Source organism: Oreochromis aureus, linkage group 22, assembly GCF_013358895.1.
Source record: "Oreochromis aureus strain Israel breed Guangdong linkage group 22, ZZ_aureus, whole genome shotgun sequence".
NCBI classification, from domain to species: domain Eukaryota; kingdom Metazoa; phylum Chordata; class Actinopteri; order Cichliformes; family Cichlidae; genus Oreochromis; species Oreochromis aureus.
Genome location: NC_052962.1, coordinates 16759836 through 16785321, shown reverse-complemented (window position 1 = coordinate 16785321; position 25486 = coordinate 16759836). Strand labels below are relative to the sequence as shown.

At 41.6% G+C, this 25486-nt stretch overlaps 1 protein-coding gene across 1 annotated transcript; it reads left to right on the top strand.

The window, feature by feature from the left end:
• Positions 1-444: 444 nt before the first annotated feature.
• Positions 445-23052, top strand: snx13 (sorting nexin 13). Its single transcript, XM_031756889.2, has 25 exons — positions 445-602; positions 8540-8652; positions 8778-8880; positions 9013-9102; positions 12664-12785; positions 12928-13046; positions 13183-13287; positions 13380-13468; positions 13699-13782; positions 13896-14034; positions 14180-14268; positions 14409-14508; positions 15777-15970; positions 16168-16272; positions 16363-16533; positions 16623-16692; positions 17194-17336; positions 17662-17769; positions 17865-17975; positions 18195-18356; positions 18457-18528; positions 18805-18950; positions 19056-19124; positions 19208-19320; positions 20416-23052. The coding sequence occupies exons 1-25, from the start codon at positions 591-593 to the stop codon at positions 20649-20651; spliced, it is 2865 nt and encodes a 954-aa protein (XP_031612749.1). The 5' UTR covers positions 445-590; the 3' UTR covers positions 20652-23052.
• Positions 23053-25486: the final 2434 nt, after the last annotated feature.

Here is a 25486-nt window from a genome sequence, read left to right as displayed (position 1 = left end):
TATTCTGTGGCATTACAAGAAAAAGACCTTTTTGGAAGGTTTAGATCTGGTTACATCTGGTGTAAAACTAACACCGCATTTCATAATAAGAACATCATAAAATAGTCAACAGTCAGTCGTGGGGGTGGTAGTGGGATGGTCTGGTGATGCTTTAGGCTTCAACGACTTGCTGTAATTGCATTTACTGGAAACTGTTAATGCTGTTGTTAACTTGATGGTTTATTCTTTTCTCTATTTCATGAGGCCTGATGCGAGATAACAAGAGATAAAAAAAAAAAAATATTGGCTGAAAATGACTTACAGTTCGGTTACAGTCTGTGAATATATCAGAAATTTGTGAACTAATAATTTATTTAGGTCAGCCAATCGTGATTATCGCTGCATTTGGCGTCATCGCCTTCCAGCCAATGGCGTGGCGACGTCCAGAAACGGGGCACCCACGACGTAAACCTTGCAAACATGGCGACGCTCCGAAGACAGTACGGAGATTGGAAATACGACCGATTTTAACCAAGAAAATCACCTCCTCTTCGCATGTTACAATGTGGTGGGGTTAGCCAGAGCCGCCGCAACTCACAGCCTTTTAGACGATGTTTGCAGAGGTAAGTTATCTCCCGTGAAAAAGACTCGCGTGTGTTGGTACAGTAGTTTGTGGCTGACATAGCTAGTTAGCTTGGAGTAGCTAGCGCCTAGCCCCACAGGTAAACACGGGAGCCGGGAGAGAGGACGGTTCGCTGCCGCTGTGTTTTCACAAAGCATGTCAGCTATAAGTGGCAGTCAGCGCGGGATTACACCGTTAACGCTAAGTTAATACGACAGGCTTAGGATATCCGCACTGTCAACACTGCGCTGGAATTAGCTCGACACAGGCAATGTCGGTAGTCTGCGTTTATATTATGAGTGAAGACCCTCACAAGCGAATTTCTACATTACAGCGAACACAGGTGAGCTGGGCGTTAGCTTGGCTGACGGCTAGAGAGGCTAACGTTAGGGAAAGTTACATTTTTGTGTCGGAGCAGTTGCGGTCCACTGCTTATCAGTCTGCATTGGATGCAAACATTTATGTCGGTAATAAACGTGTTGCGCGGTGACACCTAGATGCAGACAGTGTGAATGGTGTGGGAAATAAATTTTCAGGCATTAACTGATTGACTGATGTTAAGTTGAGATGTAGTGGATAAGCTTGTCAGTCAGACCAGCTCCTTCCCTTCTTTCAGACACATCTAAACGGCCTAACGCAGGCTTGTCTTGAAATATTAATAAAGGCCATTGTTGTTGATCAGTGGTTGCAGAGATTTTTTTTTACATCTCACGGGATGCCCCCCAGTTTAGCGACCTGAAAGGACAGCCAACAGAGCAGACTGCCCACCTCATCTGAGCTGCAGGTGAGGTTGGCAATCACGTGTTACACTTAGTTGGCTTAGTTGCTATTTGGAAATGTTAGTCTCTGGTAACCTTAGTAAGAAATCAATGAAGGATATCGCTTTGTTTTATGTAGTCCTTTGTAGTTTAGTTGCTTCTGTGAGTGGCCTGTCTGCACAACTTGATCAATTCACCTTTGTATGTTGAGTTTGTTGGGAGTGCATGTGTGCTCGTCCACAGTCACACAGCGTTATCTCTGTGCTTTTTACCACTTGCTAAACCTCGTTAAGCTCCCTTAATCAAAGCTTGGTAGATATTAAGTCCAGCATGCTGTCACATCAGGCCTGCTAGTGTACCTCCCTTTCCTTTACGTGCTGTACAAGTTGTTGCCCTGCCAAACAGGCTCACAGCTCTCATGAATTAAGCTGTGTTCAGACCTGTTTTTTCATCCAGATTATATGTACAGTGTGTCTAGGTCATGCTGAGACAAGATCCAGCTCACATGATTCATCAGATTTGGAGTTGTTAACAGTCATGATTACTGCAGCGCCTCGAAAAGGCTTCACTTCCCAGCATGTGCTCATTGGTTGTGTGTTCCAGTTTCAGCTCTAGTTGGGTTACTGCCGACCTGATGATCTCTACTAGCTTAGTATATAATGAGTATAAATACCCAGTTATTGCTTTCCTGGAGCTGCTTCTCACTGGAAGGTGAAAAGTAGCAGCTGGGGACATTGTTTGTGACAGAGGAGGGGTGTGGCTCACTTTACCCTCCCCAGGGTAATAAAGGTATCAAACCACAGCTCAGGGGAACTAGACAAAACAAGCTGGACCATTTGCTCATTCAGTTTTCAGGGTCATTAGTATGCTGTTATTAATTTGTAATAAAGTTCAAATCCTGGAGACCCTGGTATTACTTTCATTTGAGTAATCTGATTTGGCTTTAAGTGAACTACAACATTTCTTGTCCTCTCTGGAAATTAATATTATTACTACTTCTGCCTTTGTGATCCTAAGGTTAATATAGCAGCTCTTTGCATTTCAGTGGTCCTGGTGGATTAGGCCAGCATGATCAGTCAGACCCACTTACTTTCTCTCTCTCTCAGGCTTGATCTCCCACAGGAGAACTTTAATGGGCTGAGTTAACCTTTCACCTAATGACTACACTGCCTAGGGTTTACAGCTAAGCACTTGAGGACTTACATTGATCACAAAAATAGAAATATCCACCCTTGAGTAGTTCTTCATGCGTGCGTGTACGTCCATGGTTTTGTTATTAGTTTGTGCCAGGAAAGTTAAGGGAAAAATATTCTCAGACACACTGATAAGAGGCTACATGTGCATATCTGAATGTGCCTGGAGTCAAGGGCATCCAGAGCGTTCCTCAAAAACGCCGCCTCTGTGTGTTTCACTTCTTTTTAAACATCTAGATTGTGTTCTGCTTCTTTGTAAATAAGTTTGTCAGAAATATTAAAGCACAAATATATGGATTCATTTCAAAATATATAATTGGTTATATTAAAGTTGAGAAAATAAAAATATGTCTTTGTTTGAAGCCTAGTAAAGTCCACAGTGATATTTTTGTATTTGATCGTTGGCCAGCATATTCACACAGGTAATGATTTTTATCAGTGACCGTCCTTTCAGGATGATGAAGCAGATTTTAACAGATGTTTTTTTTAACATGTCCTCGGAAATTCTCTTTTAGGCCATGTTGTAACATCCTGCCACTGTTTAACAATTTGAAATGCATGAGAGCGGTGCTTCAGTGCCCATCTGCATCTATGATCTCGCCCAGTGCCTTAAATACTGTCACTTCTGTGTTAATGAGTGTCTGTTTAGTGTGTATTACATAAGGAATTGCCTAGATATTCAGATGTGAGGATCCCTGATGGGCTTGGGTGTTAATCACTGGAACAGATGGTTCATGTTTTAAGCCCTGTGTAAGCTGTAATGACTCAAGAGTGTCAGTTATCATCTCTTCTACAGAGCCAAGCCTCCACATTCTCATCACACAGTCCTACTGATAGCGTGCACATTCACTGCTGCTCACTAGCACCACTGACGTCAAACATATACTTGCATTACCCTTTTGAACTACAGTCTCTTTCTCAGGAGTCACAGAATTTTAAAGGGTGTAATCGATCAGACTGCATATGCTTAAGTAGATCTAAAAACACTCTTTCTCATACGTATACTCATTACTTACCTTTTATGTTTTTAATTAATTAAAAATATGTTTAAGATGATTAATAAAATGATTTGCCTAACTAACTGCTGGATGCTACAGTAAGCACAGCATAGCTTGTGGTTTGCTCTGGTGAGTACAGTTACATATGTCACTGTTTTGGTCCTAATTTAGTATAGACAAAGCGCAACACATTACACCCTGCACCAGTTGGAGGGAAAACACAAATATATATTATACATATCTAGGAGCTGAAATGCAAATAAAATGCTTCTAGCTGGCTTCAGCCACGTCTGATGTTGGCTCCGTGTTGGCAAGCTGCTGTAGTTTAGTGAAGCCACTTGATAGGGAGGCACCTTCACCAAATACAAAGTCAGTGGAAAGTTAGTTGGCCCTCCACTGTGGGCTAAATTTAGTTGCACTCTGCCTTTATTCAGATGTTTGTCACAATCATTAGCTTTGCTAATTTTGGACCCAGATCTTATTTAGAGAAAATTTTTAACAAAATCCATAAGTTGCTACTTCACTGTCACACTGTTAGCGTGTGTGATAGTGATGTATTATAATTGTTCTTTACTACCATCAGGCTGAGCATGTAGTTTATGATAGTAAATATGACTCTGTTGGTTTGGTAAAAAGTTTTCGAACACTCCTGAAAATGTACCTGCGTGGTTCCCTGTGATGTAAGTGTGGGAGGAAGTTGAACAACAGTTCAGACTGTTCCTTTGTTTGCATGGCAGTTTAATTTGGATCTCCTTTAAATGATAAAAGCATTCTGGCTGATATGGTATAGTTCCCTTGGTTGTGTTAGACATCAGGACATGTGGATCTGTTTTAGATGGTCACATTTTGTGGCAACCTTTCTGAAAAGCATTCCTCTGTGTTGCTACACTCCTAGTTAAATTGTAATAATGGTTCTCTCTACTGGCCAGCCCTATTTCCCCTCCCAACCCTGCAATCAGTGACTTTGTTCTCGCCCTTTATGACTTAAGGAAGAGGGTTAGTCTAGCCAGTTTGGACACATTCTGCAGCCTGGACTTCAGCTTATTCATATAAGTTTGAGGCATTTTATTATAGTCAATGTTCGCAGTAGTTTGATTTCTTTACATCCATATAGATCAAAATTGTGCTTTTTATAGTGGAGGCAAGAAATTGAGGAAAAGGTTGGAAATTGTCCTTCCTGTGTTTGTGTAGTCAGTTAAGGTGTTTCCAGAATAAGAAAAACTGCAATGTCTTATGCAACTGAGATAGTGAAATTCTGTCACCCTTGGTACAAAACAGGGTGAAATATAGGGTAGAGAACTGCATGTACTCAACAGGGTTATTACACTGCATATAAATGTCCTCTAATACTTCCTGCCTCTCCCATAACCACATTTGTAAACAAAGTGACAGGCAGGTATGCAGCATTTATTCCAAGGCACTCTCAGAGATGCTGCTGTTCTGTTAATGTGACCCATATGTCTTGGTCTGCACACTGTCAGTGCCTGTCTATTTGACTCTGATGAGTAAGCAACGTCAGGGTCAGAAGGTCCTCAGTGACAGCCATCAGCCTCAGGTTTTAATTTATCCTATTTACTGTGAAACTAGCCTCAGCTGATGTGGTGAGGAGGGACGTCACAAGTTCACCTCAAGTCAGATTTACTTATGTAACACTGTTCGTGCGCATATGCAGTCCAAAGTGCTTCAGAGTAAGACTTTTAAAAACGTTTTGCTTTAAGATCTGAACCAGTACTAGTGAAGTTATTGATTCAAATTGCCTGTTATCAGCTTTTTCAAACCTGATCCAACTGAGAGGCTGTGTTTGTTCTAGTTTTATCTGCTCCAGTTCTGGGCCAGGACAAACAGTTATGGCCAGTTTTAATACAGACGTTCATGCTGACAAGGTCAAGTCAGCAAGCACACCCATCTGAACAATAGCAACCAATATTAGACTACCTAGTTTCAGAATCTATAAATTCAAAGATATTGTATGAAGTAAGTGGGCAGTGCATACTAAAATTAACATATTTCACATTTTTTTTTACATGAAAAACATTTATAAAAATATTTATTGGGCTCTGTAGTAGACAAAAAAGAGAGTTGTACATTGTACTCCTCACTGAGCATTCCTGCGTCTAGGAACTTTGTTTTGAATGAAAAGAAGCTTCACAGTTGCCTTTTAACCTACCATGACCCAGATGTTAGGATACCTGTCCCTTTCTTCTTCTTCTCCTTCTTCTCCTTCTTCTTCTTCTTCTTCTTCTTCTTCAGGCCTGTCCCTGTGGGGTCACCACAGCAGATAATCTGCTTCCATCTCACCCTATCCCCAGAATCCTTTTCTGTCACACCAAACCTTTGCATGTGATCCTTTACTGCATCCAGGAATATTTTTCTTTTCCTCCTGCCTAGCAGCTCTGTATAAAATGTTCAACTTTGCCACCTGCAGTTCGGTCTCCTGTCTTTTTTTTCAGTGCAGCCATCTCCAAGCCGTACATCATAGCAGGTTTCACTAATAGCTTATAAACCTTCCCTTTAATTCTTGCTGCTAACCTTCTGTCATTCATACCTGTGACTGAAACCAGTCTATGGTCAATTTTAAAAATTAGAGTTCTGCCATACAAACAAAAATTTCAGGCTGAAGTTTGAAATATCCTCCTGTTTCCTCTAATTACCTCCTCAGTACACCGTGCAATAACGTGTGCACTTACCTGTGTGCTCTGGGGCTGCATGTGCATGTGCGACATCAGACTATAGCGAGACAGATTAAATTTATTATGAATGGCATCGAGTAATGCATCAGTGAGGAAAAAATAGCTCTCTATTGCCAATAGCTCTGACCATTGTTGGTCCTTAATGTCATAATCTGTCAACAGATCACAGCAGCTCCTCCACAGTAGCTTGAAGCTTGATTTATAGTCTTGAACTCCTCCACAGAGCCAATATTGCAGTGGGCAATTTAGCGGGTTTTTTTGTGTGTGTGCTGGTGTTTGTGTATTCTTCTGCTATCACAAATGTCACAAACTTAATAAATATTGTTCGGTTTGTTTTGTTGTTGTTGTTGTTGTTTTTTTTAACTGACATGCATAAAACCGGTGAAAGCAGAGCTAATTAAGTTAATAAACAGATTGGTGCCTCACGGTCTTCATGGGGGTGGCTGCAGCTCAGATGGTAGAGCAGGTCCTCTGCTAATCGGAAGGTTGGTGTTTATGCAGCCTGCATCTGTTTGCATGGCATAATATGCTTGGGCAAGATACTAACCCCAAGTTGCTCTCCAATGTGTCTGTCAGAGATTGAATGTGCGTGAATGAAAGCACTTACATAGAAAGAGCATAGAAAAAAGTGATTGTGTGAATTGGTAAATGAGTCAAGTAGTAAAGTGCTATGATGAGTAGAAAAGTGCTATATAAGAACCAGTCCATTTACTGTAGATATAGCATATTTTTACTCCTAAATTATAATGGTAACAAAATGTATATAACTGGATATTATTGAAAGACCTAACATAGCTTTCGTATGTGTACTTTTCACATCAGGCTATAGTGTAGAGTGTACATTGAGGCCAGTACTGTAAATTGAGGTTCATTCATTCAAACATGTTCACTCCTCTTTTATCATAATTTATCTAGATCACTGATTCTGTTCATAGTTGTTATGATTTAGGGCTTCCACTTGGGTGGTCTCAGAATCTCGTCTCTGCTTTTCGCAGATGATGTGATTCTGTTGGCTTTATTAGGTAGTGGCATCCAGCTCGCACTGGAGCGGTTCACAGCCGAGTGTGAAGCACCGGGAATGAGAACCGGCACCTCCAATTCTGAGGCCCTGGGGCAGACCTAGAACACACTGGAGAGATTATGTCTTTCGGGTGGCCCCCGAGCACTTTGGTGTTCCCCCAGATAAACTGGAGGAGGTCTAGGCATCTGTGCTTGGACTGTTGCCCCCAGAACCCGGCCTCGGATGAACTGAAGAAGATGGATGGTTGGATAGCTAAGTTATCTTTTAGCGTTAAGCAAGAAAACTGTGCATTTGCATGTTTGTGGAGCCACAGATTACTCTTCGTTACTCTTTTCATTTGTCCATATGCCTTAATAGTATTTGGCACTAATTAGTCTAGCTCTGTATATATACACACAGTAAACTGACTGGCCCCTGTTTATGGATGTGACGCTGTTGGCAGCTAGTCTAATGTGTGTCATCCGACTGGTGGCAGTCGACTGTAACAGAGAGAACAATGTCTCAGTGTCCACAGGAAGCTCTGTGTGCTCCTCTCTGGCTCCGTCACAGGATTTGCTTATCTAAGGAACTCTAGCATGAATGTAAGGCAGCCGAAGATCATCACTACTGATCATGATGCCTGTCTGATGGCTTCACAGTGAGAACATTACTGAAGACTTTTTTTTCCTTTTACATTTAAGGATCCTTGTATAAGCAGCTGCAACTCATAACAACACATTCACAGTATTAAAGCCATTTTCTAAGGTGCGCGCGGCCTGGTTTAATATGTGCAGCAGACCCCTCCTGAGGTTTCTGGAGCACAATGTTCAGTCCATACTTGCTATCACGACCTCTAGCATACACTTCAGGGACATAACTTATCAGTATAGCTTGTGTTTTTGTTTGTTTGTTTGTTTGTTTGTTTTTTAAAAAACCTGCATTTGTACCTTTTTGATATGATAAGGCTAAAAAAAAAGGAGATACTCAAGTAACCATGGGCCAAAGTTGGAGCTGGAAAAGGGTCGAAACGAGCTCTGTTTCCTGTACTGACAACAACAGGAACACCATAGGATGTGATTGTACAGGATTATACACACACACACAGTTTCTGTCTGATACTCTTTTATGTAATGTCTTCCTGCACAGACATCTGCCTCCCCTCTGCTCCGTGGAGGACCATTGATGGTCATTATATGTGTTTATAGAATATTATCATCAGTCTAGCTGAACTATGGGATGAATTGAATTGTGTATTGAGCATGTGTTTTGTTTTTTGTTTTTTTGTCTTGTGTGTTTCAGGCCAGTCTGTCCATCTGGGGATGGGGGGGTCTTGGAGTTGTGCTGTTCCTCGTCACTTTTGGACCCTTTGCCATATTCTACCTGGCCTTTTATATCTTCTGCTTCATTGGAGGGTGAGCAGCGAGACCTTTGAAGCCAATCTAACCTCTTTACACAAGCTTCACAGTTAACCACAACACATCAGGAGCTTGGCTCATAAGTTTTTCGCTGATTTCTAAATTACACTTCTGTTTTTCAGGGGCTTTGCGGTCACTTTGCTTTATGGAAAGATTAACTCGGAGAAACACCTGGAAAAGTGCGAGCACTCGTACTTACCACCCACACAAATTGGTATACTGAAGGTAAAATACACGTACTTCGACGTCGCCTGCACAAACAGATGACCCGGCCTGCCAGATGTCATGGAGATCACTAAAGTTTTCTCTGATTACTTTACTCCTGTCTCACTGTGGGTTATGTTTTGTCTCTTTCAGACGTTGGATGAGATGAAGCTGGAGATGAAGCCTATAAAAATTGACAGAAGACTCACAGGCTCTAGTTTCATAGATGAACCACTACAGCAGGTGTGTGTTTATGTGCCTGTCTTTGTGATAGATCTTGTGATTCCCTGTACATGTGACATCTGTTTCATAGGTAGGCAAGCATAGATTACCAGTTTTATTGTATGAGATACAACACATGGCCAAAGATCTGTGTCAATACTAATTGTATTCATTTCTTTATAAGCACACCTTGCCCCTTTCATCACATCACTACCCCAACAAGTGCATGTTTACATTTGATAAGATGATTAACTAATAATTTGCAAGAAATTGGTTGAGTTTTGATTAGTATTATTTTGTAAATTCAAAATTGTATATTACTTTTAATGCCTTGATAGCGCTGCCTTTAAAGGAGCTGGGTCTAACTTCAGAAAATGACACTCACGGCCATTAAAGCCTCTTTTCCGCTAGCATCTACTCAACACTGCTGGACTTTGCTCTACTCAGTTTTGGTTATTTTCTATTAAATTTGAGTACCACCTCAATGTGGGTGGAGTTGTTACTGCAAGGTGGCCCGAACATCCTGTGATGTCATTTGATAATTACACAAAAACGGAATACATGAAGAAGATGTTATACGTGCTGCTCGGTGTATGGCTTTTTGTCAAACTTGCTAAAATTAGAGAGCCAAGGAGGCGGCATGCATGTCCATATTCCTCAGTGCCAGGTTTGCAAAAATGGCAGGTTTGATTCTTGTGAAGGAGTCATGATTCATGCAGTGACGCCACTCCATTCAGTCTGTTGACATCACATTTTTGGCTCAGCTCGTTACATTAATGTCTCCAGCCCACTAAAAAAAGGGTCTATTATTACCTGAGTGAGGCTAAGTGTCAAAAATCATTATAAGAAATTACATACAAATTAGTCCAAAGGCAGTTACAGGAAACTGAAAGAATTGATGTAGAACACTTCTTTTTTTTTACTTGTGTAACATTCAGACATTTACAATAAAAAGTTGTAGCTAATGTGGGTTTAAGAGAGGTTTAATCACTGTCCACTTCACCCAGCTAAGAGTGGGTAGTGCATAATGTGTGATAATGGGACAGCAGCTACAGGGAGAAGCTTAGAGAAGGTCCCTGCCTGACAAATGCTAATACTCCAGACTTTTTGGATTCTGGCTCCTTTAAATCTCTGTCTGACCCATCAGCTCAGCTGGCCCAGGTCAGTGACTTAATGGCATCAAGCCAGGGAGAAGTACTGGCTGTCAAACACTGCATGACCCAGTAACGTCTGCATTTCAGGTGTTTTATTCTGTGTCGATTGATAACCTTGGAGCTCTGTGTCTTTCTTGTGATTGTTTTGTCAGAGCAAAGTTCATTTTTCCAACTTGCCAAAAGCAGGAAAATGTGACATGATTCAATTATAAAATGACTTAATTAAATTATTTTGTGTACCAGTGTCGTGCTCTGTAATAGAAACCATGTTGCTGGTACGTGCTTGCAGAGGCATTCTTCACATTAACCAGAATGAAGCTCAGATCTCCTCCTGTGTTGTTAAATGTTTATTTTCTGGCACAGCTTGCAGTGTTTTGTCTTTTTTTTTCCCCTGTCAGTTTTTGTATAAAAATCCTTACAGCTGTCACACAGCGACTATTTCACAGTGAGATTCTTTTTATTGTTTTATTAGGCAACTAGTCTGACTTCATTGGAAACTCTCTGTATGATTACACAGCTCTTTGTGTAAGTTGTCCTTTGTAAACTGTGGACATTGCAGACTGTGACATGTGAGACATGTGATGCAACAGTGTTTGTACTGCTTTTTTTTTTTTTTTTTAACTCATCTTGACACATTTGCAAGTTGATCGTCTAACTGATGGTTCCTATGCAAACATTGCAGAATAGAAAGAATGGCTTTGTGGCTTGTGTTTATTTGTCAGTTTTTCTTTCCATACCGCTCTGTGGTTACCACACTTGCAGCAGAAAACTTTTTAGGACGTCCTCAGCAAAGCGATGTGGCCGGCAGAGTTAAGTGCAGACACAGCAGTTAGTGGTGGTCAGATGACGCTAACGGCTCGAGCATGGCATCTCTCCTCTCCCCTCGCCTGTTCCTAGGAATTCTCATCTTTTCAGTTCCATGTGAATCTTGAGATCTTGCACAGAGAAATGTGAAGTCGCACAATGCTGCATCTTGCGTCCTGAAATAAATGTGTGGTCATTTTTTTCTGGCACATTGTCTGGGCATATGTTTTCCCCTCTCATATGTGTTCACATAAGCACTTTTTTCATTAGTCACGGCTCCCTCTCATCCTGTATTGCACTGATTCATATTGTAGCTTGAGCTAAAGGGACTTCCACACCCTTTCATTTTAAAACCTGTAACTTTTTACATGGTTTATACTTGGCATCCACACGACTCCAGTCAGAAACATTGCTGGTGCAGTTTTAGTTAGAAAAGTCCTGGTTTGTGTTTTATTGCAGAATTGGTGCCTTTTTTTTGTTGTAAATGATTTCACAGACAATCGTGACATCAAGGAATTTTAGTGTTTGATCTTATCAGTCAGGATAAGGTCTGGACTTTCTCTGACTTTCTGTCCTGTTGCATGACCCAGTTTGAGACGGGCTTAAGTGGCTTAGTTGGTGGACAGATGACACATTTAACTAGAATACCTTGGCATGCAGAGGAATTAATGGTCAACTTAGTGGTTGCAAAACGAGTCCAAATCATCACCCCTCCACCACTGTGCTGACAGATGGTTTGAAGTGTTTGTGCTGATTTGCTGTATTTGGTTTTCGGGGCCAAATGTCTCCACTCTGGTCTGGGCTGTTCAAAGCACATTGTTCCAGAAGTCTTGTGGTTTGTTCAGATGCAACTTTGCAAACCTAAGCTGTGCTGCCTCACATGGCACTTGATTAGCAGCACCTGGGTGCTACTGACCCTCAATAGCTATGAAAGCAGTAAAGTTGTACTTAGCTTTTGGCAGTTGTGAAAACTACCTTTTGCACATGACTGCTTGTTCCCTTTACTGTAGCAATATATCCGGTTATTCACATTGCAATCGCTCCCAATCTCTTTTATACCACCATAGCCCTATTTTATACCAACTGAGGGGGTAATGTGGTCTGTTTGAGTTCAAGTGGCATAGATATTGTCATCAAAGGGTGAATACAAACCACTTTATCTGTATCTATGTACCCCCTATCAGTGCATCCTTAAGAGTATAATCCCGAGCCCTATACTTACAGTAACACTTTCATCTCATTGTTGATTCAAACAAAGAAGTCTTCAGTCTTCCATTAATGTTGTTTCTCTGTAATGTTTTCCACAAACAGCCAGCCCTCTGCTTTCTGTTCACTCAGCTCCTGTGTAATTGAGCTGTCATGTGATTTCTGCTTACCGGTACTTTATCAGTGGAGATTATTTCAGAAAATGTGATTAAAATGGTCACCTTGGCATTTTGACTTTTAATCATTGTTCTTATCTACTTCCATGTTTGTTCTATGAAACAGAGGGCAGCAAAAATATTAGGTTATCAAGGTTTGTGTTGACAATTCAGATCCCTCTCTCTAGTTCTCACTTCACTCAGTCTGAATTGTCTTTACAGAATTTTGCCTAACTCCTCACTTTTTCCTTATGTCTCTGTAGGTGATCCAGTTTGCACTGAGAGACTACATCCAATACTGGTACTACACCCTGAGCGAAGATGAGTCCTTCTTACTAGAGATCAGACAGACGCTGCAAAATGCCCTTGTCCAGTTCTCCACACGGTACAACACACACACACACACACACACACACACACACACACACACACACACACACACACACACACACACACACACACACATTTTCTATTATATTTAGCAAACAATCAAGCAATCTATATTTTGTGTATATTTGTATGCAAAGGTCCAAAGAGGTGGACTGGCAGCCTTACTTCACCACTCGCCTGGTGGACGACTTTGCCACACATTTACGCGTTTTCAGAAAAGCCCAGGATCGCCTCGGTGACAGAGAGGACAAACTAAGTACGCACATACATCACACTCCCTGCAGTTATTAACGTGTTTGTCATGTCTCGAGTAGCTGATTTTTTTTAATGAACCCAGAGTGATCATTTCTAAAAATAGTGACGACTGTAACTAAATAGTGATTTCTGAACAGGGGACATAACAGACGATCTGATGGAGTCTTTCTTTGAGGCTGAGGTGGAGATGGAAAGGAAGATTTGTCGAGATGTTGTGTGCACCTCACAAAAAGATGAAGAAGGTAAACACACCTCTGTTTCTGGCCTTACATTTCACAGTTATGAGCAACTTTTTTGTTCTAGCTTGTAACCCTGTTCTGTATGTGTGTGTCAGGGTTTCTTCGGGACTTGTGTGAATTGCTTCTGTACCTGTTACTACCTCCTGGAGATTTCCACAATAAGAATATGAGATACTTCCTAAGGGTGAGTGCATGAAAAGAAACTAGTGTGAGGCGCAAATAAGAGATAAAAAAAATGCATATGTATGCCATTAACCAGTGTTTGTGTATGCATCACAAAAAAGCCACATGCAAATTGGTGCCATGTTGGTTGCCAGGCCGTCACGGCATCCCCCTGAATGTGCTGTGCGGTGACATGTTTGTAGTGTAAATTACAGCGAGCATGCCTGGAAATACACTGTGGTGTGTTTTTAGGAGGTGCTGGCGCGTGGTGTGCTGCTTCCTTTGATCAACCAGCTGAGTGACCCAGACTACATCAACCAGTTTGTCATATGGATGGTGAGGTTTAACACCCCTCCAAACTGGCCAAGAAACAGTTTAATTTAAGGGTTGGGAGACAAAATATGATTTGGTGTTGGTGTTTGTAGCTGTATGTCCTGTTTTCTGTGTAGATCCGGGATAACAGCTGTAACTATGAAGCCTTCATGAACATCCTGAAGTTAACAGATAAGCCTGCTGAGCTGGAGGCCGTTAAAGACAAGGTGCTGGAGGAGCTGCAGTTTCTCCGCTCCCTGGACACTGCTGGAGATGGTGGGCACTCGCTTTTTTCTTTCCGTTTGCATCAGACAAATGCTCAAAACTTATTGTTTTCATTCAGTAACTACAGAATGTTTATTGAAACAGCACACTGCTTTCCTTTTCTGCCCTGATGGCTTTTTGTTTCTCTGTCCTTCAGACATTAATGTGATCAAGAACCAGATCAACAGTCTTCTGTTTGTGAAGAAGGTGTGTGAGACCAGGATCCAGAGACTGCAGTCTGGCAAGGTGAGAAACTGCAGGGGAGTAAACATGCATCGCACAGCCTTGTCTGCACAGCTGTCAGCTGGTTTTGCTCAAAGTCCGCGTTGGTTATGTTAATGCGTTGCTCTCTTCTTCTTTGCTTATTCGGTTCCTGTGTTGTGTAGGAGGTGGATGCCTTTAAGCTGGCAGCCAACTTTGGAAAGCTGTGTGTCATCCCACTGGATCACATCCTCGTCCACAACATAGCCCTGCAGTTCTTCATGGGTAAGTGCATCAACACCTCAAGTATCACATAGACGCCAAAGGTCACTGTAGTTATAACTCTGAACTTTTCTGTTAATCATATTTTTTTAAAGCCCTAACACATGAATGTGTATGACTCAGCCTCTGTTTTTTTTAGACATGCTCTTTTGCTGTCGCTTATGTCGGTGTGAGAGTCTTTTAAAGGTTGGAGAATTCCCATCAGCCTAAACATAATGACTAAAACAATACAATACAATACAACCTTATTTATAGAGCACATTTAAAAACCAACGGTATACCAAAGTGCTTCACATAAAAGACAGAAAATAAAACATAAATATTATAAGACCATAACAAAGTACCAAATATGCTAACAGGTCAATATCACTAACACACAAGAATAGCATTAAATGCATATCAAATAAAAACATGTTAAAAGCACAAAGCCATAAAAGATATGTATAAATGGAAAATAGAGTGTAGGAATCAGATATAGGCATTAACGAGCAGGAAAGGCAAGGTTAAATAAATAGGTTTTTAACCGTGATTTAAATGATTGGATAGAATCGGATTCGCGGATAGCAATAGGAAGGTTATTCCACAAATCAGGTGCAGCCAAGGCAAACGCATGGTCACCTCTAGACTTCAGCCGAGATCTTGGTTGCACCAAGAAACAAAAACAAAAGCATGCTAACGTTTACGCTGCCTAAAATGTTGTAATTTGTGACACAGCATAGGAAAAGTCAGATTGAAAATCCCAGCTGTGCACAAAAACAGCCAAGCAATGACGCAATTTTGAACAGTTGGACTCTCCAATATTTCCAATATCATAACTCCACTGTCTCCAAATATCTCTTAGAACTGTCTGACAATTGATCAGTGTCTGATCCATAAACTGTCAATAAATCACTTGCTTTTTTTGCCCCAAATGCTCAATCAGCAAACACTCAGCTGTGAGTAATCTAGAAATTTTGAAGGAAAGATAAAGTTAAAAAAAGTTAACATTTTGCACTATAGCTTGGTTTTCAAATGCCGTGTAACATTTTTGTACTTAGATCAAAGCAAAACCCAAAACTGTAAACAAGTAGAAGTTTGATTTAATAACTTGATCATTAGAAACGAGGCTGTCAGAGACCAGAGGCTGCCAGAAATACTGAGTATAAAATTTACTGGCCCTGATTGCTGTGTATATATGTGTAGCCAGAGTCTTAATTGTAAGCAGACACCTGTGAGTACGCCATTGCATCATATGATTTAGGAGACTAAATGTTGTCTGTCTGTTGACCCAGACTTCATGCAGGCAGCGGGGGCCCAGGCCGAGCTGTTCTTCTGGCTCACAGTGGAGGGATACAGGGTGACGGCACAGCAGCAGCTGGAGGCCATGCAGAGCTGGCAGAAGGACGGCAAGAAGCAGCCTAGTGCCACTAAAGGGCTGCTGAAGGCAGCTGCACTGGGTGTCTATGAACAATACCTCTCTGACAAGGTAGCTGAAAATGTCATGTATCCACAGCCTCCTCAGATATTTTAAGCCAGACTCATTTCAGCTATATTTTACACAGTGTCTGAACTTCTCTTTTAGAAACGGGGACGTTTATTTATAGATAAATTTAAAGAGCTGTCTTTCATCTCTGTCGTTACAAATGTGAAAAGTTAACCTCTTGGCTCTGTCTGCTCTAACAGGCGTCCCCCAGGGTGCAGGTGGACGAGGCATCACTAACAAGGCTTGGGGAGAAGCTACGGAAAGACGACCCCACGCCAGAGATATTTGATGAAATCCAGAGAAAGGTACCCCCCCCCCCCCCCTTTTTTTTTTTTCTGCTTACGCTGCATTTTCCCCCCAGTCTAACAAATACTACTACTTGTACTTTACAACAGGTGTATGACATGATGCTACGCGATGAGCGGTATTACCCGTCCTTCAAGCAGAGCCCTCTCTATGTCCGCATGCTTGCAGAGCTGGACATGTTGAAAGAGCCAAGCTACCGAGGGTCTGATGATGGTGATGGAGAGTCCTTTAATGGTTCTCCAACAGGAAGCATAAACCTAGTGAGTCCTTTTTATTTAGTGTTTATGTGTTATCTGTCTGTGCTGTTTATTATTACTAGTTTATGATGATTTGTTTCCTGTGATTTCAGTCTTTGGATGACTTGCCCAATTCCTGCCATGATGAATCTATGCACCTTCATGCCTTCATCTCTGACACAGGTACGCCGAGCGAGTGGTTTAGTTTTGTATTCTTCTAACATGTTGAATTGTTTGTGTGTGATTTTTCTTTTGGATATTGGGTATCTGTTACTTCCTTTTAGTCCTTCCCTGCATGTTTTCTATCAGCATTTCACCTCTAAGCTCGTTTCATCTGCACGTGCCTGCTGTCTCGTGCCACACTGTTCCAGTATTCTTTATTTCTGTCACTCCATTACCTTCACTATTTTTCTGTTTTTCCTTTTTCCCTCCTCCCTCCCTCCCTCCCTCACCTTTCCTGCCATTCTGTTACACTTTTCCTCCCTTTTATCCCATTCATACACACTTTTTCCCCTCTGCTTGCTCTTTTACTGCCCTATATTACACCTGCAACACTTCCCTTTTGTCCACTTCCTGTCTTTCTGCTGCTCTTTTCAACCCATCCCATTTTCCAATTCCCTTTTTTGGATGTATTACTGGATCGGGTAGCTGATGCTTGTCTCCCCGGCTTCTGGGGTGCTGCAGGGGTGTGCAATGACCACGGTAAGACCTACGCACTGTACGCCATCACTGTGTTTAGACGCAACCAAGATGGCAGTGAGGAAACCTGGAAGACCTACCGCCGCTACTCAGACTTCCATGACTTCCATATGAGAATCACTGAACAGGTGTGTGTGGGACTTAACTCTATTACACAACTTTTACACGATTTAAAGTTAAAGACAAAGGCCGGCGGTGCCTGGTGGCTGACGTGACCGTATCGCCATATTGACGGCACAAGAGAAAAAAATGTTGGAAGCAAGTTTGTGAGCCCAAACGTCAGGCTCACTGGAATTACTTATAGATACATTGACCTCATTATTTATATCATAGAAACTTTGGCCTGGCATCCAACATTGTTACAATAAATGTAAACATGACAGAAAATAAGGGAAAGTCATCAGCTGCATTTCCTTCTTCTGAATCTCAGTTTGTAATCTTGCTCTGCTTTAGTTTGAGAACCTGGCATCAATCCTCAAGCTGCCAGGAAAGAAGACCTTCAATAACATGGACAGAGACTTCTTGGAGAAGAGAAAAAAAGACCTCAATGCTTACCTACAGGTAATGTTGTTATGTGATAGTTTATATATGTTATTCTTTTTTATTGTCATGCATTTTCCCTTCCATTAATAGTTCTTGGTGCACATTTGTTGCAGTTGCTGCTGAACCCAGAGATGGTGAAGGCCTGCCCAACTCTGATCCCTTACGTGTATGACTTCCTAGAAAACAAGGCCTATAGCAAGGGCAAAGGAGAGTTTGCACGGAAGGTATTTCCTTTTCTCAAATGCAAATACCTGTTTAACTGTTGGGCAGTGTTTTTTGTTTTTGTTCTTTATTTTAATTACTACATATATTATATGTAGATATTATTTCAGACTTTTAGTATGTTGGAGAATGATTGCTTACTGATCAGCTGTTTATTCACCATGTGACTGGCATTTTGTCTATCAAGTACATTTTCTGCTTTTGTTTTATTCCGCCATCAGATAGACACATTTGTGAACCCTCTGCGGAGCTCCATGAGAAACGTGTCCAATGCAGTAAAAGCATTCCCAGACAGTTTAGCAGAGGGAGTGAACAAAGTCTCCGACAACATGGGCCGCATGTCAGAAAAACTGGGTCAGGACATCAAACAATCCATACTGAAGGTAGAACCGTTTAATACTGCAAGTATTTTGAATTAACGTTGTGAAGCACGGGCTTCGCTTGATTCTCTGTAGTCATTAATCTAACCTCTGATTTTCTCAGGTGCCTCCACTCCTCCCCAAGTCTGAAATCGACCCTGAGCACTGTCGAGTCTCCGCTCAGCTTGACGACAATGTGAGCAAAGTCCTTCCAAAGTTTTCTCGAAATGCATCTGAGTACAAACTTCGGCTCATCAGTTAAATGTGATGAGAAACTGCTTAAAAAGCTTCCATTAAAATGAGGATTTAAAACGCTTTTATACTTCTGCAATTATCTTTGTTGTTAGGAATAACCCTGTAGATTTTAATTCAGCATTCTTTGCGTTGACATGTCTCTGAAAAAGTCTCTGATGTGAGTCAGTGTGCTGCTGTTTCATTTCTTTAACTGTGCTTTAAATTAAACTGCTTCCAGGTGGATGATAATATCCCACTCCGGGTAATGCTGCTGCTGATGGACGAGGTGTTTGATCTCAAAGAGAAGAACCAGTGGCTGCGCAGGAATATTAAGAACCTTCTGCAGCAGCTCATCAGGGCCACATATGGAGACACAATCAACAGGTGAGTGGCACATTAAAAAAGACTGACATACAGTTAAAGCTGGGAAAATGTTGTCACATCTACAAATAGTAGTATGAAATATTTAAAGTTTGCTTCTTTCTGTAGGAAAATCGTGGATCATGTGGACTCCCTGACGTCACCAGAGCAGGTGGCAGATTACGTCAAGAGGTTCAGGTAACTCATCGCCTTTTGTTTTAAAGACCTCTGATTAGTAAGAGGAGTATTGTATAACTTTTAGTTGCTCCACCTCCGAACAGGGATTCCTACTGGCCCAATGGTATCCTAGCTGAGACTCCGCCCCGCCGGGACAAGAGCATCCGCATGAGGACACGAGTAGCTGCCAAAACCAGCCTTCTGGGAATCATGCCAGGTGAAAACACACACACACTCACACTTTATAAAGCTAGCACCTTGACAGAAATAGAGACAGCCACATCTACTTACTCATTATCTTTGAAGCATTCATGCTTAAAATGAAAAGCAGTTCTCAGTTCACTTTTTTCCCTTAATTTACATTTCATACCTGCTCGTCCCACTGAATATGAAAGTAAAAGCTGTGAGGAGGGAGGAGTCAGAGACATCTTTCTGGGTGTCACCAACAGCTTTTTAATAAAGGGATTTCTCAGTCTCATCTTCTGTGTACTACCACTCCGAACTATGACAAACAATTTGAGATGTAAGATGATATCTTGTTTGTGTGAAGAAACGATTGAATTACAGCACAATAGTATTCGAGTTTAGGAGTGTGAGAATCTGGAGTAAGTTAGTGAGAACCACCCAGAGACTGAGCTCTGTGTGATTTGTCCAAGTCTGCTTTTAAGAAATGACTGAAATGAACTCATTGCCCCCTCTTGTGTCCAAAGGTGGTATAAATGCTGTTTAACCATGAGTTGTTCAATAAGCTGATTATGAGTCAGTGCCCTAGAATGAGGCAGAGAAAGCATATTGGAAAACTGAAAGGGTGACATTAAACTAGATGATTTGCCACTTACACCTCTGATAAAGCACACAGCTAGGAATATATTTTAAACAGAAAATACAAGAATTAAGAGTCTGTATTATCAGGTCTCTATGTGAAGGTAGCCAATCCCTAATGAGGTGCAGTGAGGACATCTGTATGACTCATGCTCACTTTTCTTTAGTGCCATCTCTTTACTTTGTTTCTGCTGTCAGACTAAAAATTCCAGTTGCAATATTATTGCGAACCAAAGGAAAAGTGGAATTATTTGCAGTGCTGTAAACTCATAGAAAAAAAATCAATTACATTCAGTTTTAATTAAAATTAAAATTAAAGATGCTAAAGCGTTAGAGAGAACAATAAAAATCAACAGTCAGAAAACTCCCCCTGAGCAAGCATTTGGTGACAGTGGGAAGGAAAAACACAATTTTAACAGGAAGGAACTTCTGACAGAACCAAATTTGTTCACACTGCGATATCTATCTCCCCCTCCCCCTTCTTCCACAGATGAGCTGAAGCACATCATCGGAGCCGATACCACAAGGAAGGGCATCCTCCGCGTCTTTGACATGTTTCAGTACCAACCCATGAACCGTCGCCTAGTCTACGTTTTCCTGGAGGGCTTCCTGGAGACGATGTTCCCTCAGTACAAATTCCCTGAGCTCTTTGTCAAGCTGCACTCCCGTTCACCACGCATCCACAGATACAACCAGAAACTGAAATCCACCTCCCTCAAGAGGTGACAGGAGAGGACAGAGGCAGCAGGACAAGGGCCGATAAGATACACAGAGACTTGAGAGCTGAGGGTGTGAGTGGCAGCGGTGGGGTTTGATATGACTGTTGTTGAGGGGTGTGTGTGTGTGTGTGTGTGAGAGAGAGAGAGAGAGACAGAGAGAATTCTGCCCTTCCTCTTCCCTCACACATTGCTGAAGGTGAAATCGCTCCATTTTATCCGGCTGATAATTTCTGTCAAGACAGAAACGAAGGACATGTACACACTCCCCCACACTCGTACACACGCGCAAACACAAATCTCATAATTTGCACCAAGACTAAACTTGGCTGTGTTTTCTTTTTAGTTCCCCTGCTCCATTTGAGACTTTTTTTTTAGTTGTGTTGAGCGTCATTCTGGGCCAGCTGATGCTGCTTTTTCATGGTCCAGAGAGCCCGACCACAGATATCGTGTTGTTTTTAAACTGCAGGACTCAATAGCATTAGACCCACACCTTGCCTTACCTTCCTGCTTCTATCTGTTGGCCAGTGCGGTCCTCCTCCACGTCAGCAAAGTGGCCGCACAGCTGTAATCAAACCCACCCTCATGCTGTAGACATCTAAGCTGCAAAAATCACTTGCAAACTGTGTTTTCGCAACCAAAAAACGTCGATAGCACTGGGTTTAAGAGCCGCTGTTTTTAAAATGTGACAAATATGGATTGAAAGGAGGTTTTTTTTTCTTTCCTTTTTTTTCCTTTCTCGGCCTCAGTGTTTGTCTTGAATTTCTTCCACCCTTTTTCTCTCTCTCTCTCCCAGGTCTTAGATCACCTGTACTTCCCTCGGTCATCCAATCAAAGAACCCTTTTTAATGCTACTCTCATATCCTGCAGCAACCAAAGCTCATGCTGTTCGTATGTGTGTGTACTGTTCTGACATTGGGGAAACATTACTGTGTTTCATATCACGTAAAGAAAAAGAATGCAACGTTGACCTTTAATGACCTGTAAGGTGAGGCTGTGACGACACACTGAGGTGTGTTGTTGTCAGGCACGGCGCGCTGACTATTCAAGATTGTACTCTCTGGTCTGTTCTGTATCTGGCTCGAGCAGAAGTGTGTGTGTGTGTGTGTGCGCGTGTGTGTGTGTGTGTGTGTTTTAGCACAAAGATGCAACCCTCTTCTGTCAGAAACTGTGCCAGTGTGAGCTAGGGGAACCAGCCTTAAGTCTATATACAGTGTACACTGACCAAGAGATGCACGCTAGAGGTAGCTCTCCTTCACACGACTGAACATAACAAGGAAATCAGGATAGAGATATGGAGATGTGTCCCTAACCACCTTTGGTCGGAGGAAAAACGACTTGGATTTGGTGCAATATTTGTTGTTTTCTTTAAGGCATGTGCATTTTTGAATCATTGTATTACTGAAAATTGTTTTAATAGTAGAAAAACCGAGAGCGCTTTTCCCAGAGATGTCCTCTTACCCCCGACAACTTAACATTCCGTTGTTATAAAAGTACAATGTTTAATTTTACAGACTTGTTTTATAAGTCTGACTTTTCTTTTTGTAGATTTATTTTTTTTCTTTTCGGTGTGCAGGGGGTTATTTTCCCATTTATCCCCAGCCAACTCTTGCAGAAATAATCAGAGATGATTATTAGACTGTGGTGGGGGGACAGCTACTTCAGAGGTGGCCTTGAACAACTGCTCTTTCTTTCATGCATTCAAGCCTGTGAAGTGTGAAAAGAGGTTTGTTATTATGAACTGACCGCTGAAAAGACTCCCCCCAACTCACCCCCCTTCAACACCCAAAAATTGGGTGAGACAGGTTCACAGAAGAGCTGTGTCTTGTGACCACTAGAATCACTACTAATAAGCACTTACTGTAGCAAGTGTGGGAGTCCCACTCCCCCATTGACTAAACGGCGCCCCATTCTGCTGCAGTCATTGGACGGAAACTTCCTCGTCTGCTGTGATTTGCTTGCACCGAGCTGCCCCGATGGACTCTGATTGGTTGAGCAGGACAACATGGATTGGACTGGACTGGAGCCTCTCTTACTAGGAGGTGAATAATGTGTCCCTTATGATGGCAAAGGCGGTATCACCTTTAACTTTCTGCACACCTCTCCATACAGGAAGGCTCATGTTTTTTTTTTTAACCCCAGTATATATGAATATGATAATGAAAATTGTGCATATCTGTGTACAGTATGTGTTAATAGTGTGCCTAAATGTACTGTCAACTCTATTTTCATATTTTTCTTTAACCTAAAAAAAAAGAAAACATCAGAATGTCATGATCATTTTAAGCGACTGAAAAATGACTTTAGGGTGTTTTGGTTTATTTTGGCATCATGCTTATCAAAATTTTCCTTGTGAGCATTGTGCTCAGAACAGTATAACACTAATAAAAAGGTAACTCAGACTAACTGAACCACAGTGTGCATGTTGTGTAAGTATTTTAATTTTTTATAAAGACTCCATTCAATTGGATACGGTATGTAACTGCTATTTTTTTCACACAGCTGAAGGTTTTCCTAACAGCTTCTGGAAGATCAGTCACATGAGGCAAACTTATTGGGGCTCAAGAAATTGGAAAGTCCTCCAACAGGTGTGAAGAGCTTCTGTGTGATAAGTGCAGTCCTGACACTTTTGGGCACCGTTTCTTTATCAGTAACACAGATGGCTGCCACATGCAGTATGGAAAAACAAAAAGTAAACAAGCACAGGAGCAGCAACTGACGAGACAGAAGTTAAAGTTAGAATAAGGGTCATGTGCTTTATTAAACACGGAGTTAATTCCGTAATCTTTTTAATAATCACCACGTCGACTCTGTACGGTGAACGCCTAAAAGGTTTTCCAAATCTGCCAGTCCCTGAAATTCCACAACTGAGAAGAAGGGAAAAAATAAAACATCAGACATTCCCAAATCACAATCATAAGAAACATGTCCTGGCTTTTTTTTTTTTTTTAAATCACATGTTAGGAAAGTAGGAGTGGGCCCTGCTGTCTTTTTAAAGCTGGTTGTTGGCTTTGTTTTTACAGCAGCTGTTTCAGTGTGTCGTTTCAGGGTAAACATAAGGATAATTATTAACATTTATTAATGTCCTGTTCCACCGAGATGACATGAGACAGCTCACTGGCATGTTAGATATACACAACAGGAGCTCAGTGAATCTTATCAATACTGGTGTTTACAATGCTGGCAGTGGCGGTCCTAGCCTGTTTGGCGCCCTGGGCGAACACTCCCTCTGGCGCCCCCCCCCCACACATACACACACAAAACATGTTAGGGATTGTACATTAACATAAAACTGTTGTCCACACACACATTTGAAGAGAGAGAGAGAGTATGCATAGTATGCAAACGGCTACCAAACAGCCATCATAATTCGTCATACAATGAGAACAGGACAAATCAACAACTGACAATGACTAATTAATATTAAAATCTGTAACATAATGTATTGTTTGGAGTTTAGTCTGTTACTGTTACTATTTTTACCATTTCTTCTTGGGGCAACTGTAACCCACATTATTTCCTTAGGGATTAATAAAGTATTCTGATTCTGATTGTTTCAGGATGACCTGCCATTATCCAATGACACATCTGCTTACCTGTATCATTTGTTCGTTTCTCCTCCTCTTCTTTTCTATTTTTTCTAAACTGAGGACCTGATGACTTTGAACTTTTCTTGTCCATCTTCCATTGGTTTTCATTTTGCACTCCAGTCTGAACACCCATCCCTCAACCAGAGGATCACCACAACATAACCTAACAGACCTACACCTTAGTTCACAGATTAACTTTGTCTAGGGTGTATTTCTGGGATTTCACACAACCCAGGATTCAAATCATGAATACATAATGGGCTTGGATTTACAACATTATGAATGAAATGTGCTCTATTTGGAAGCAGCAGGTCTCCCTCCCCTTTCGACGGGTTATGTGTGAGACTTTAAATCATCAAACTGTAAATTATAAATTTTAAATTGTTATTGATCCCTTTACCCCGAGTCCTAAAGTGTATATTTATTTTCTTACTCTACTATATTTATTGTTCGTTTATTTGCACTGCTGTAACTGGAGCCTCGTCGTCGTCGTCTCTATATACGGACTGTATGTAGCGGAGATGACAAAGTTTACTTTGACTTCAGCAGCGCGCAGGCGCACCGAGGGCTCTCACGCTGAGTTTTCGTGTATAGAATTTCGAAAACAACATCGGTGCAAATTATAAGTCTGTATCATAAAGTCCGATTTCGTGTTTGTTGTTTTGTTTTTATTTTGTTTTATTTTGCGAGTTGGTTATTAGATGCTGCTCCAGCCAGCCAGAGAATCCCCCGCCGCCCCGCCCTCTCCTCCCTGTGCCGCAAGCAGCAGGCGCACCTCGCAAACGGAGGGCGCCCTTACTCCCAGCAAATGGGCGATAAAAAACCGATCGGTGCCAATGACATTACCAATATGCGCTGGCTGCCGTCGGGGCAGCATGAGTACGAGCATTTTTTTTTAATTATTTTTTTTGTGCCGATGCCCGTGATGCCGCCCCCCATCACGATGCCGCCCCGGGCAACCGCCCGTGTCGCCCGTATCTAAAACCGCTACTGAATGCTGGGATAAGATAGAATGGCTGTTGTGAAAAGGGCCTATTTAATATGGCCACACATTGAAGAAGTTAGAGATTAGCTACAGAAGACTTAAACTGTTTTTAATACTTGGGAGGTTGTCCTGAGACATCAAGGTAGTTTGACCTAATTTACTGTTTTTATTGTAATTATTTAGTCGCAAACTGTATACTAGCTGCAGAGATTTTGAACTGTAATTTCCAGGTAGTGTCCCAGTGATATATCCTAGTGAACCAAGATGCAA